This window comes from Tetrao urogallus (assembly GCF_951394365.1).
Source record: "Tetrao urogallus genome assembly, chromosome: 12".
NCBI lineage: Eukaryota > Metazoa > Chordata > Aves > Galliformes > Phasianidae > Tetrao > Tetrao urogallus.
In genome coordinates this window covers 12,487,851-12,501,611 of record NC_136825.1, presented here as the reverse complement: position 1 = coordinate 12,501,611, position 13,761 = coordinate 12,487,851, and the positions used below count along the sequence as shown (strand labels likewise).

Sequence of the window (13,761 nt, the reverse complement as noted above, 5' to 3'; positions counted from 1 at the left end):
AGTATGTTTGTATTGTATGAACAAGCAGAAGCAGATTTGGGAATTTTATTAATACTAACAGCTTAATAATAATAATGGGTTTTTGTCACCACAACAGAGCTCACACAAGCATGTTACAACTTAGGTAATATGTCCCAATATGTTGAAACATTATGAAATGTGAACTGGATGAGTACAAAAAGGCATCTGAATTTATTCAGCAATGCCGGTAAAACTTTGCAACACATACAGCAATCCCATTTCACATCCATATAGAGACATTCTGTGCTGCATTTATCACAGTTTCTTCTGCCTGAGCCCAACTAAACAAAATACAGTAATTAACAGTATAAAACGCTAGTCACTAAGAAGTAAGGGATACGTGAAGTGCTGAATTACATGAAGTGCTGAAGGCCTATCTCACGATCCTCCCAAAGCACATATGCAGAACAGGCTTTATCACAGGTTCTGCTTTCGTACAGTCCAAAACAAACAGGATGAAATTTAAAATGATGAAATAAATACCACGGGAGTAATTTCAAAACAAAACAAAACCCTTAAATATATTTTTTAAAAAATTTAAAAGAAAAACATCACAGCCTCCAAACACAGAGAAAACAGAGGAAAAAATGTCAGACCCAGGTAATATTTAGCAATTGACTGAAAAAAAAAATAATGAAGATACAGTATTTAATTGTGGATCTGAGCAAAGATAAAGGTTAGTGACATCTTTTAAGCAGCCAGAAATGCAATAGAATTTCAACTCGCCTATTACCACCTTCACGAGACAGCTGCTAGAGACTGGAGCAGCCAGCATGCACTAGTTTGTCACCCCACTGCTTTTGTGCAGAGCCTCATTCTGCAGTGAGTGAGTACACTCCTATCCACTGAGAAGTACGCTACATAACATTTATTACCAACCCAGAACCTGCACGGGGGAGCTGTTATATTAGCATGTCACTTAATTCTCCATCTGCACACAGTCAACACGGCCAAAAGCATGAAAAGATCCTATAAAATGCAATAAAAAAATTATGAGACCGAAGCAGAATTGAAGCTCACAGAAATGAATCTTTCAGCAGTTTAACCAAACTGATCACTGCAGCAATTTTCTGTTTTTACACAAGGTGCTTACTACACTAGTAAATAACTTTATATGCTACACAATGTGTAACAGAAACTTGGGCTATGAATTTTAGAATTAAAAATGCCTAAGTATCAATTTACTCTTCCCATGTCTAACAACCTAAGCTTTCAATACATTTGCATTTATTAAAGATGGACCGGTATCTATTATATGCTACTAATCAGATTCAAGATCTCCAAGCTGAATAAAGAATGTCACACATAGAGTGACAACAGACAATAACCTAGTACTTTACATTAAAAATACAAACCTAGATATACCCTTTTTATTCCTATCTTAGGAATTACTAGGGAACACAACTCAAGAGTCCTCTGCAAGATAGATTCTGCAGAAATTTATGTATAAAACCATTATGACATATTAAAACTACAAGCAGATATGGCTATTTATCTGTCTGGACATTAACCTTTGCCTCGTAACTTGGGAAACTGAATACTGTTGTTTGTGAACAGCAGCCTCTGTCTGTAAGGATGTTTAGTCATTATTTCCATTCTGGTAGCTACAGCTACAAGGAAGAAAAACAGCATTCTAATCTTAGCATTTTGATACAAATGTGGCTTTGCTCATTATTTTGACACACAGTTTCTCTCCATCCATTCAGCCTACCAAGAGAAATCAGCTGCTTTCCATCCGAAACAGGAAGTTGAGAACAATCTTGCTGGCACTCTCCTACGCAGCAACAAAAAACACCTCAACAGATCATGCCAGATAAGGTCTGCACCTCAGTAAACTTTCTACTTATTTTTAGATCAGTGAAAAGTCACCCCTTAAAAACACTGAAGTTGTCATTGGGGGGTACGTATCACAAAAAAGGCAGCTGGGAAACTTAACAGCTCTCCCAGTGTAAACTGGGAATGTTTATGAATCAGAACCCCTAAAGCAGTACTGCTATTACTGGTAAAAACAAGACCTAATTTCTTCATATTTTTCTACAGACTGAAAGTTTTAAGTTGTTTTAAACTACAGTGGTTTTCAAATCACAAAATTAGGAAAAGAAAAAAGTTCACACTACTGAAGAAGCTATTTATGAACTTACTTGCATTAGGTCAGAGGTTTTTTGTCTTGTTTTGTTTTTTGCAAGGACAGAGGTTGCACTTACTTTACATGCCTATCTTTACTCTGCAGTTGTGCAACAAAGTTACTTTGTCCAGGTGAAAACCCAGAATCACAGAATCACAAGGTTGGAAACGACCTGCAAGATCATCTAGTCCAAACACCCTCCCACTCCTATTACCAGTTTGCTTTTTTTCTAGTGCAAGGAGGCCTGTGCAACCTCACCTTTTCATGCACAGATGCACCTGAGCAAATATTCAGCACAGGACTAAACCAGAAGTAAACTATCCAAACTTGCAGAAAATGGAAAGTGCCTGATATAAAAAAAAAGAGAGCCTCACACAGAGGTGAGAGAAGGAAAAAAAAAAATCTCACTAGCACCATTATAAATAGTGCAACATCTTTCCTTTTTGAAAATAGAAACTCGCTCACATGCAATAGAGATCATACAGTTCTTAAATACAACAAGTATCAGTACTGAGGACATTTTAAACTCAGGGAAATTTTTAGATAAAAACAAGTATTTCAGACTGTCTTCTTTTGCTTTTATAAATACAAGTTACCAGTAAATGGAACAGCAAGCATTTACATATGGAATAGATGAGTGGTAAATGCTAACGACAGCTGGGACATGTCTGATAAAGCAGTTCTGTTTTTGTACCAAGATGATGACTTCATTTTTGAGAATGCGGCCCTGAAGTATCTTCACCCAGTCAAAAAAGGACCTACAGAATCCCCAGCTGCAGCCACACGATGCCTGCATAAGTGGTGCACAAAAGTGCCTGCAGACTGCCCAAGCTACACCTCAACCAGAGCAGCACACATACTGAAACATCACTGCCCTCCACACTGCAATGCAAGACATTTTGTTTTGCTTGCTAAATCTACTGGTTTGCTCCTTTCACCTGTAACAGTTACAAGCTGCCAAAGTGAGTGCTGTTTCAGGTAATAACCTGCTTGCAAGTGAAAATCATCCACAGTTTCTTCTTCAATGCTTTAGTGCATTTGATACATTTTGTAAATGTTTAGTACATTAGTAGGTGCATTTACTATCATTTTTCTGCAACATTAATAGGAATGCTTAACTTAAGCCTTAAAGCCTGAAAAGGAGTCTTAAGGAGAAAAAGGAGGGCTCCTAACACGCAGCATTAGAAAATAGGCCCACTTAAACGTCAAACTTGGAGAAGAAGAGCCTATGTCTTCTTCACTTTTAGATTGCTTCTGAAATTCTCTTCCGTGATTGCCACTGGAAGCATAATATGGATTCTCTTGACTGGGATTAACTTGAGGATCTACTCATGAAAACAACATTATGGAGGGAAGACTATAGAAAAGCTGAGAAGAAACAGAAAACAATGAAACAGAAACACAGAAAAAAAAACTGCATTCAACTGCTAGATTTTACTTAACATGAAACATGCAAAACAGGTGATTACAAGGGACCCTTACTAACCACCACTAAGTTTTGGTCTTCAGCTACATGGCTGAAGAGTAACCATCCAGAACTCCTGTTAATTCTAGATGGTATTTTTCTCTTCCTGTCTTGTCAAATACTTTCTAATTTTAAGTATTTATTTTAATACTAAAGATTAATTTATAACATGCAAAAATACTGTAATGGCAGCCACAAGTCCCTGAGTTTCTGTTTTTGAAGCCATTATCCTATGACTGCAGCTCTCCATAACAGAAACAAACACAAGATACAAAGCCAAAAATAAACAAACAAACAAAAAACCAAAAGAAATTACTGGCAATTGAGTAACAGCTGTTGACAGTCCTACTTTCTTTCCATAACATCTGCTTTGTATACATTGGTCTTTTAGAAAAGCTCAAGCTTTACTCAGCCCTGGAAAAAGTTCCTTAATGTCTGTAAATGCTTAACATTCAACAACCTCTAGTGGTTCCAATATCAAACAGCAACTTGTAGTAGCTGCACTATGCTTGCTTTTTAGGATTCATACAATAAATTATTTGAAACATCAGAATTCTTACTTAGTAAACAGTGTCAGTTTATGAAATACAAGGAATAAAACCCTGTGAAGAAGGACAGTTCTGCTTCTTTTTCCATTAGTGTCTAATCAACCACACAGAGTGCTGCTATACACAAAAAACTGATGTATTTAATCAAACAAATGTACAACCATACTCAATATTTAATCCCACAGTGTATTCTGTGAATGCTGATCAAACCTACCCTAAGAAAACCTCACAAATACCATTCATGCCACAATCACCAGGTGTAGCTAGGTGTATCACATACAACATTGCAGTTTCAATGTTTCTTCTCTCACATTCTGGTCTAAAAAGTGATCAATAGTATACCAACAGTATATTAAACTCAAGACTGTTACAAGTTCACACACAAGAATTTCAGTACATTTCCCACTAAGTCATCTGCATTCCTGTTAGTAGAGACCGCAAATTTGCAGTACTCTAATATACTCACATGCTAAACTAGCTTACACACTGGAAAATCTGACACCACAAAACGAATTTCTGTTAGACATTTAACTTTTCATTTAAATTAATAGTGAAGTGGTAAAAATTCCAAGGTGTATTTTATGTCATGAAAATAAAAAGGAGTGAATTTGGAACTGGAACAACACTGATAGTGCATTCTGACAGTTCAGGCCACTAGCACAGCCATTAACTGCTTACATAGCATCAAAAAACTAATAGTTTTAATTTGCAATAATTTACCAGCTGTTGTAAGGAGAAATCACATGGTTCTACAGATCATTAGACATAATGGAACCAAAAAATGCTGCACTGATGTTTAGCAGTTACTTACCAACATTATCTATTCATTATTCTTCCAGCAGAGTATGGGAAACTAGTTGATTTAAGAAAATCATCTAGAAAACTGAGAAGTAGATGTATAAAGAGATGCAAATTAAAAAAAAAAAAAAAAAGGCCTAAGGAACCTGAAGATTATAAATAACTTAGAAATATAAAGGCAGCTTTAATTATCCCAAGCATATGAAGTTCACGGGTCATGGATCTTGCCACAGTTCGAGATCCAGGTATGATTATTCCATTCTCCACTTAGAATAAAAAGGCAGTAGCAGAAAAGAACAAAGAACAAGTGTCAACAGTGAATGCCCACTCTCATTATTAAAATTCTCTCCTGAATAATACCACTGAATGCCAAAGAGAAACAGTGAGTGATAACAGTATTCAAAATAAGTAGAACTCCTCCGCATCATGTGAACAACAAAAATAATCAGTGTGTTCTGTAATAAAATAATAAATTACATGTAATAAAAAGGGAAATACATACCTATGGCCTCGGATATCAGATTGATCACAGACACCTCCTAAAGCAATTCTGTGGAATTCTCGACCCAAAGTCTTTGCAATTGATCTTCCCACACTGGTTTTGCCAACTCCTGGGGGTCCCACAAAACAAAGAATGGGTCCCTTGAGGTTGTTTTTTAGCTGCCTGACAGCTAAGTACTCTAAAACTCTTTTCTTCAACTTTTCCATAGCATAATGATCATTATCCAGAAGAATTCGAGCTGCACGAATTTCAAGGCGATCTATCAATCATTAACAACAGAAAGAATATCAGCACATTCATCTTCAGAAATGGAAACAATTCTACTGCGCAACAGAAATTCATACATTTTCACGTGTTGATCAACATAATTCACCCAATACTCACATTTATATTCCACACAACATTTTGCTGAGGTAATTATAAGCCTTATTTTTTTAAGAAAAGTAAACACAAGCTGGAGAGATCACTCTATGGATAAGAGAATTAACAACAAAAATGGAAACATCTTTTCACTGTGTCACAGATTTAAAATCTGGTTCAAATGAACTTAATATCTGTCCTGGAACAGCAACTGAACAACATGCACATTTTCCAGCATTTGTCATCTCACAGAACTGAACCTGAAGCCATAAGGTCTTATCAAAAGATAAATTCAACCTATGTCTTCATCTCCCTCATTTACGCTATAGTGTGTTATTACCTCACAAGGCTTGAATGGCGGGCTTTGCTAGCTATATACTTGAAGTGACTGCACTGTGCAAAATACCCAGTTGATACTAGGACTGGAAAAATTCGGTTTTTACAATTGCCATAATTTGAGATAAATTGTCATGCATAATAAAAGGACTTTAACTAGTGCATTAGACAGCACAAATTTCTGGCACAAAGCAGCTGTCTCTGCTCTATGACATAAAAGAGAAAGCAGAAAACAATGAAGTCAATCAACTCTGCACAAACCTACCCTTCAGCTTCACTGCAGATACAAACCCTTCATCCCAGTAACTGTGCATATTTCATTTATGGACAGCTGTCATGAAATTCCCATCATCAACTATGTCATTCTTTGCAATGAATCACTGAATAAAAAACTAATTAATGATAATAATTTTCCAGGTCTTTTTAATTATATTTCTCCTTTTTCCATTCATGTATATTTTTATTCTCTCTACCCATGGAGCCCAAAGCATCACTCTTGTATATGAATATAATTTTTCCAACTTTGTTTCCAGAAAAAACCTTCAAACCACAACTTTGCATAATTCTGCAAGACTGAAGAGCAAACTCCTGTGAGAGGACACGAGAGTCAACAAACACTTTACCCATTCTGTGGTATTTTGAGTAATACTGACACATGTAGGCAGATCTTTTTACCATTCAGTCATTAAACAAAATATTTGTAAGTAGACTGGTGAACATGCTAGGCTCTAATTCAAAAAGGTCAACATTTGTCACCGTGCACACTAAGAAAACAAAAAACAGACAGATGTTTCTGCTGGTGCATATTCTTTATAAAGTAGATTGTTTTAAATGCATTCCAAAAGCTTCATTCTTCAGAACACTCCTGGGAAGCATTTCTGCCCAATGAATCAATTCGTGTTGGTCTATAATTTCCTGATCTCCATTTTTGTATCTCATTCCTACATTTATATCAATTTCTGCTCAAAGTTTTTGAAAACAATGGTAAAAACTTGAGATGATACTTCTTCTTTCCTATTGCATCCAAAGTTTTAACAGACTGTGATTATAAAATAGTCTGTTTGAGACTAATAAAAAAAAATTAAGGGGAAAACAATTCCAGTGTTTAAGGACAGTAAAAAAACATTTTGAGAAGCACAGTATGGATCTTTTTTTAACCATGGTTTCACTGTATTGCCATAGCAATATGACATGATGCAATTAATCATACATGAAATGCAGTTAGCAAAAACGAAAAAGCTGTAAATATACAGAGGTCTTGACTGCCATAAAGACTAGCAAATACAACATAACCTCTTCGAAAACATACCTGTTGCACTGTGATGTAACCATATTCCAGTTTTTAGAATAACAAAGTATGCAATAGCACAGGATTGCAAGTAACAACACCACCATTTTATTGTGTAGATACTGCTTGTTTAACTCGTGTTTCTGGCTGTGCAACTGAGCTACATGGGCTATTCAGTACACAGATCTTTATTTAAACACGGTAAACTCCATTACTTGATACCACTAATAGCATTTTACTATGAGACAATGCAAAAAAATTTGGGAGAGAGAACTAAGTACATTCTTCTGTCTTTACATCACAGCTACTCGTCCTAACATGCCTGCGCAAGAGACAGTCAACGATTATAGAAGGGTCTACCTTTCGTACTCTTGTTCCACGGCAATTCTACCATAAGCTCCAAATAATTTCGTGTTAAAGCATACTCTGGCATCGACTGAGGCATCTTCTTTAATCTGGAAGTACATGCATAGAAGTAATAAGGCTAATGGGGAACTAACAGCAAACTAAGACATTCTCTTGCACTAAAAAAAGCGATATTTAGCAAACCCTTTTACTTTCCAACACCTGTATTACTAAAAAAGTAAGTCACTATTACATCAATTACAAGATTTGTCTTTGCATAATGATAGCTTATTTGTATGATATTGGCAGAAAAAAAACAAGCATCACACTTCTAAGCTCACACAGCATACAAGATGCATGCACCACACTATACATATAAAATATACAGACATGTACATATGCACACACACATGGTATCACTGACAAGGTTGTTAATGATCATGTCATCCCCAACAGCAGTTATACGCTCACAGAAGACAGAGAAAGGAAAAAAGAATCAATATGCAGATCACTTTTCTCATTAATTATTAACAACTGTGGTGTTATCTGTCCCCTGTTTTTCTTTTGAGGCATTCACTTCATAACATAGAGATCTACAGCTTGCAGTTTAAAGCTGTATTAATTCATAAGCCAAATGTAAAAGACTAAATTGTCATCCTCTCTGATGTTCCAAAACAACAAGTAGAGGAAACTTGTAAGCAAAATAGCAGCACATAAATAAAATTCTAAAAATTATTTCCAAACACAACCAACACAAATATATAATTATGTAAAACATTAACGCAACATTTGTTCCAAAAAATAAATTAAGAAAGAAACCACCATTTCCAATTCTCCTACCTCTTTATTTCCTTAAGACAAACTTTAAGAGCTTGTTCTGACATACTGGAAGTTCTAATCTTTTTTTCAAGGATGACAACATCATCGTGATCTTCCTCCTCCTCCTCATCTTCTGCAGTGCTTGGAATATGATTGATTCTTCTATTCGGACGAATAGCTACAACCTGTGAAACAGATAACAGGCAGAGAGTAGCACCAGTTTGTTGTTTTTTTTCTTTAAAATAAGGTGAATACTTTGACTTTTAATGGAACTGTGACAAAAACATACAAGGATTTGGGAGAAACTACTTAACAGAATAAGTCTGAAAATTTTAATCCAATAAATAGTTAAAGTGTTATTGGTACTACTTTAAAAAGTTACCATTTGTACTTTACTGTATGTATTTACTAAGTACATTTGTCATCTACCATAATCTAGTAGATAACAGAAGACAAAAACAAAATTGAAAAAGCTCTTCCAATATTCTGAAAAGCTGGCACTGCAGCCCATCTTATTAGGCAGGATAAGCAAAATATTTACAGGTGTAATCTCTCTTACTCTTTTTCATTTCTCAGTTATTTCTTGTTTGCTAAACTGTACATGTACAATTAGATGCATCCTGCCACAGTTAAGCAAACTACATTTCACAACACACATCAATTATCCATATTTCAAAAGCCATGATTCACCTTCAATGCTATTAATAAATTGCACGCTTTTCACTGCAGCGTGCACATATCATGCAAGTTAACTGGCTATCAAATTACTATTTAATGGAACCTTATGTGAAGTCATAAAGTGCTCAGATGAAATAAATGATATCCAGGCAGCTTCAAAAAAAATGTTTTCTTTTTCAGATGTCTGAACAGCTGAAGTTGCAAGCTGGGTGTTCTCCACTGATACAGCCTAAGCACTAAATCCTATGGCCACAGGTTAAAACCTTGAATAGATTACAATTGCACACCTTCACTAGCCTGTTTAAAAGTGCATCGTTACATTTATGAATGATGCTTAAGAATCCCAGATTTAAAGGTCCATACCCTTTTATCATCATCCTGTTTGTGCTTTCTTGTTTTCTGAAGAAGCTTCAGTCCTTCAATTTGTCTAACAAGCAATGGTATAGTCATCTTGAACCTTTCCTCCAGCCTAACAGCATCTAGGATCTAAGAGCAAGGAGTTATGAGAAGCCAACAAACTCACATTAATAGGTCATCAATGAGGAGACGGGGAACACATAGGATGTCATTGCAGTCTTTTGATCATAGTTGTAAATTAAATGGTTTGGGAAAAAAGAGGTAGCAAGAAAATAAAAGAATACAGCACACAAAACCTAGCTTCAAGGTCTGGACAGCAGAACTACAAAGTAATTCAAAAGTACCAAAAAATATATAATTTTTTATTCTGCTTTCAATTGTCTTATTATTTTGGTTACATTTTATCTAGGAAACATCTACCAGCAGTTTACTTCTCAATTACTGAGCCTCAGAAAAGAGCTCCTTCCATGAAAACACCCCCCGGAAAAACATCATCTTAAGCCATAAGGCATGTTTTCCTTATTTTCCTTGTTCCCTTTTGAAAACAAAACATGTATTTTATACTTTATTTCATTTTCACGTTTGTTTAAGTTGGTGTGCAAAAGCAAGCAAAATTTATATGATGATCTGTAAGCTTCATTAAATAAGCAAGATTTCAACACAATTCGAAGAAAGACTTATCATCTTTACCATGGCCTTCTAGTACCTGAAGGAGACCTACAGAAAAGCTGGGGAGGGACTTTTTGTAAGGGGAGGTAGCAACAGGATCATAGAATCCTAGAATCCCAACTCAGGTTGGAAAAGACCATAAAGGTCATCGAGTCCAACCATGACCTAACCATACTACCCTAACTCTAACAACCCTTTGCTAAATTATGTCCCTGAGCACCACAGCCATACGGTTTTTAAACACATCCAGGGATGGTGACTGAATCACCTCCCTGGGGAGCCTGTTCCAGCGTTCAACAGCCCTTTCTGTAAAGAAGTTTTTTCTGACATCCAACCCAAACTTGTATTTATTTTATATATTAAAATTTATATTTTATAAAATTTATGGGTTTTTTTATTTAAATTTATACCAGAAGAAATTCTATACTGTGAGGGTTGTGTGAGACACTGGAACAGGTTGCCCAGAGAAGTTGTGGTTGTACTCACCCTAGAGGTGTTCAAAGCCAGGCTGGACAGGATTCTGAGCAACATGGTCTAGTGGGAGATGCACCTTCCTACAAGCAGGGGCACTGGAACTAAATGACCTTAAAGGTCTCTTCCAACCCAAAACATTCTCCAATTCTATGAAATCCAGGCTGTATCTCTTGTCACTCAATGAAATGAACAGTTCCCCACACCATCTACATTCATTTAGCTTTTAAGTGAATTCTCATGTAAAGGTATACAGAAAGATATATGAAGCAAGAGCATGAAAACATTTAAGTATTTCTGCTTGGTTGTAACAGAAATACTTTCTGGTACAATATTATCACCACCTGTCAAAATTACCCTAAAAGTGATTATAACTATAGAAAAGCAGCAAACATTTCACCTTAAAATAGTTTAAGGACATAATACCTGAAGCTTCTCTTGGTTGGATGTACGAATGATTGAAGTCAGTATATCTGGCAAAGCTTCTCTAGGCAGATTGTCCAGAAGACGTCTCAGCTTTGCAACTGCAGGAACAGACATATCCAGCATCTCAACCAACTGTAAGGAACACACAACAAACAATATTCATAGTTGTTGGATGTTTCTTTTTTAATTCATTTAATCAAGTATCTGATTTTAAGAGCACTGCATCTTTAAACGTGCATAAACGCTTTGCCAAAAATGTTCTGAAAAAAAAAATATTTGCACATAGAAGAAGAATAGGCAACCAAGACTCCGGACTTCATACTACTTCAAGAAGATCATAATTATCATCACTGCTCCTAGCGCTTTTTTCAATGCCAACATCTTCTATTACTTTTCAAATACCCTGATTAAAAACCACCCCAGTTCTTTCCTCTGTACCTCTTTAAACACTTAATTTATTATACCTGAGGACATGTGTTTGTAAAAAGATGCTATACAGGTGTGCTTTTTTCCTCATTTAATAGTATACAGCTTTAAAAATCCATTATATGTACCAGGAATTTTAGAAAAAATACTTTCTCAAAAGCAATATACGCATATATACATAAATATGCTTTCTTTTGTTTTTTGCTATAATGTACTTATGGTACCAGTACATCAGAACTAATATAAAGTTATTGTAACATTTACATGTACTGTTAGACTCGTCCTGAAATGCACTGCATAGATTCTCAAACTCAACATGGAAATCTCAAGCCATACCAAAGACAATACCTTTCTAGCAGAAATCCTACTTTCACTAAAAAAACGTAAGAGGTACAAAGAGAGGAGAGCAAACAAATGAAAAAGAAAAAAAAAAAAAAAAAAAGAGCAACAAAGCACATGTGTCAATGCACTGACATAAAGTGAATAGAATTAAACCAATTTACCTGCACAGCATATTTGTAGAACTGTTCTGACAACTCTCCAAGTTCCTCCTCAGACTTATGCTGATTTGTAAACTGCTCGAGTCGATCCAATTGCTCAACTTCTGCAATAGGGTACGGCTTCTCCTTCAGCAGCTGCAGGATCTGGAACCGGCAGAGGCCCGTAACCAGCAGTGTATAATGTGGCTTGGGCCAGTTGCTACCAACCACCTGAACTGCCAAAGCAGCAGTGCCAATCCTGGAAACAGATCAAATCTTTCTATTATTTGTCACCTTCCACAGAACATTTCATGTGCCCCTCACACGAAGCAACTGAGCTACAGAGCCTCATAGGCCATCACTGTTCCTCATCAGCAACCTTAGAGGATTTCCTTCGTGACAGAGATCAACGAAACACAAGACAACTGAAAAATGGATGATGGTAATGTAACACATACATGTGTGGAGAAACGTAATTTTCTCATAAATAAATTACTAGGCAACAGGAACAGAACACCTACATTTCTGCTCAAACTGTACACAGTAGAAAAATGATCCTTTATAATTTACAGTTTTCTATCAAAACTGCCTGTCTCGTGCAAAACTAATGCTTTAGATCACATTTATCTGGCCAAACTGCCTGTTTAAGCAGAATTGAAACATACTGCAAAACCTTACTAAATCTACTGATGGATATAAGTTTCGCAAGGAGTACAGCACGTTAATTTTATGCACAGTTGATCCCTCAGAAATACAACTGGCTTTCACTTCACATGAACTGTATCTTCCACACTACTCTCATTGAACAAAGTAACTGACTTTCTAGCACTAATAAGCGGTACAGCCCTAATGACCCCGAACCGCTTTCTCGGATCGCGTCTCCGTCCCAGCCGGCTCCCATTCTCGGACTCGCCCAGCAGCAGACCCGCACGGCGCCGCCCCCGTCCCACGCACACGAGTTCCCCCGCCCGGGAGCAGAGCTCCGCGCCCCTCAGCGCGACCCCGGCCCGGAGGCACCGCCGCGGCCCAGGCGGGAGCAGCGTGGCCGAGGGCCGCGAGGGCAGGGTGCGGCGGCGGCACCTGTGCAGCGAGGGCAGGTCGTCACTGTCGGACGTGGGGTCGCTGGTGTTGGGGATGACGCCAATGATGGTGCTGCGTAGCGAGGTGCCCTTCAGCAGCCGGCTGCGCACCAGCTGCATGTTGCGCGGCGAGTCCACGCTCGTCCGCATGGTCGAGCCGGGCAGCAGGACGCCTTCATGGGTGAGCAGCAGCGGCAGCCGGCTGGGGATCTGGATGGCGCTGCCCGCCGCCATGGCCGCCTCTCCGCTCCGCAGAGCCACGCCCCGCTACGGGCGCCCGGCAGGCTCAGGCTGGGGCTGGGGCTCGGCTCGGGCCGGGCTCAGCGAGCCGCTCGCCGCCGGGCACGGGGCGGGGATTCCCGCCCACAGCGGGACCCTGCCGGGCGCAGCGCCTACAGCCGCCCCTACGGCCGATTTTAAAATCCCGTGGGTGACGGCGCGGGCACAGCTCCGTACCGCGGCTGCCGCTACCAGCAGATGGCAGGCGAGCACGTGCAGTGCCGCGCTGCGCTCCCCGGGGCAGCAGCCCGCCCCGAGCCGGCCCAAGGCGGGCGAGCAGCGTCTCCCCG

At 38.2% G+C, this 13,761-nt stretch overlaps 1 protein-coding gene across 1 annotated transcript in view; it reads right to left on the bottom strand.

The window, feature by feature from the left end:
• The window catches only part of LONP2 (lon peptidase 2, peroxisomal), a gene marked incomplete at both ends in the record, with an annotated part of 37,025 nt that extends 23,599 nt beyond the window's left edge, over positions 1-13,426 (bottom strand). Inside the window, 7 exons of the mRNA XM_079541673.1 lie at positions 5,460-5,718; positions 7,804-7,898; positions 8,629-8,792; positions 9,649-9,771; positions 11,209-11,340; positions 12,138-12,372; positions 13,194-13,426. Of these exons, the coding sequence (XP_079397799.1) occupies positions 5,460-5,718; positions 7,804-7,898; positions 8,629-8,792; positions 9,649-9,771; positions 11,209-11,340; positions 12,138-12,372; positions 13,194-13,426 (1,241 nt within the window). The remainder of the gene's footprint in view (positions 1-5,459; positions 5,719-7,803; positions 7,899-8,628; positions 8,793-9,648; positions 9,772-11,208; positions 11,341-12,137; positions 12,373-13,193) is intronic.
• Between the last annotated feature and the right edge of the window lie 335 nt (positions 13,427-13,761).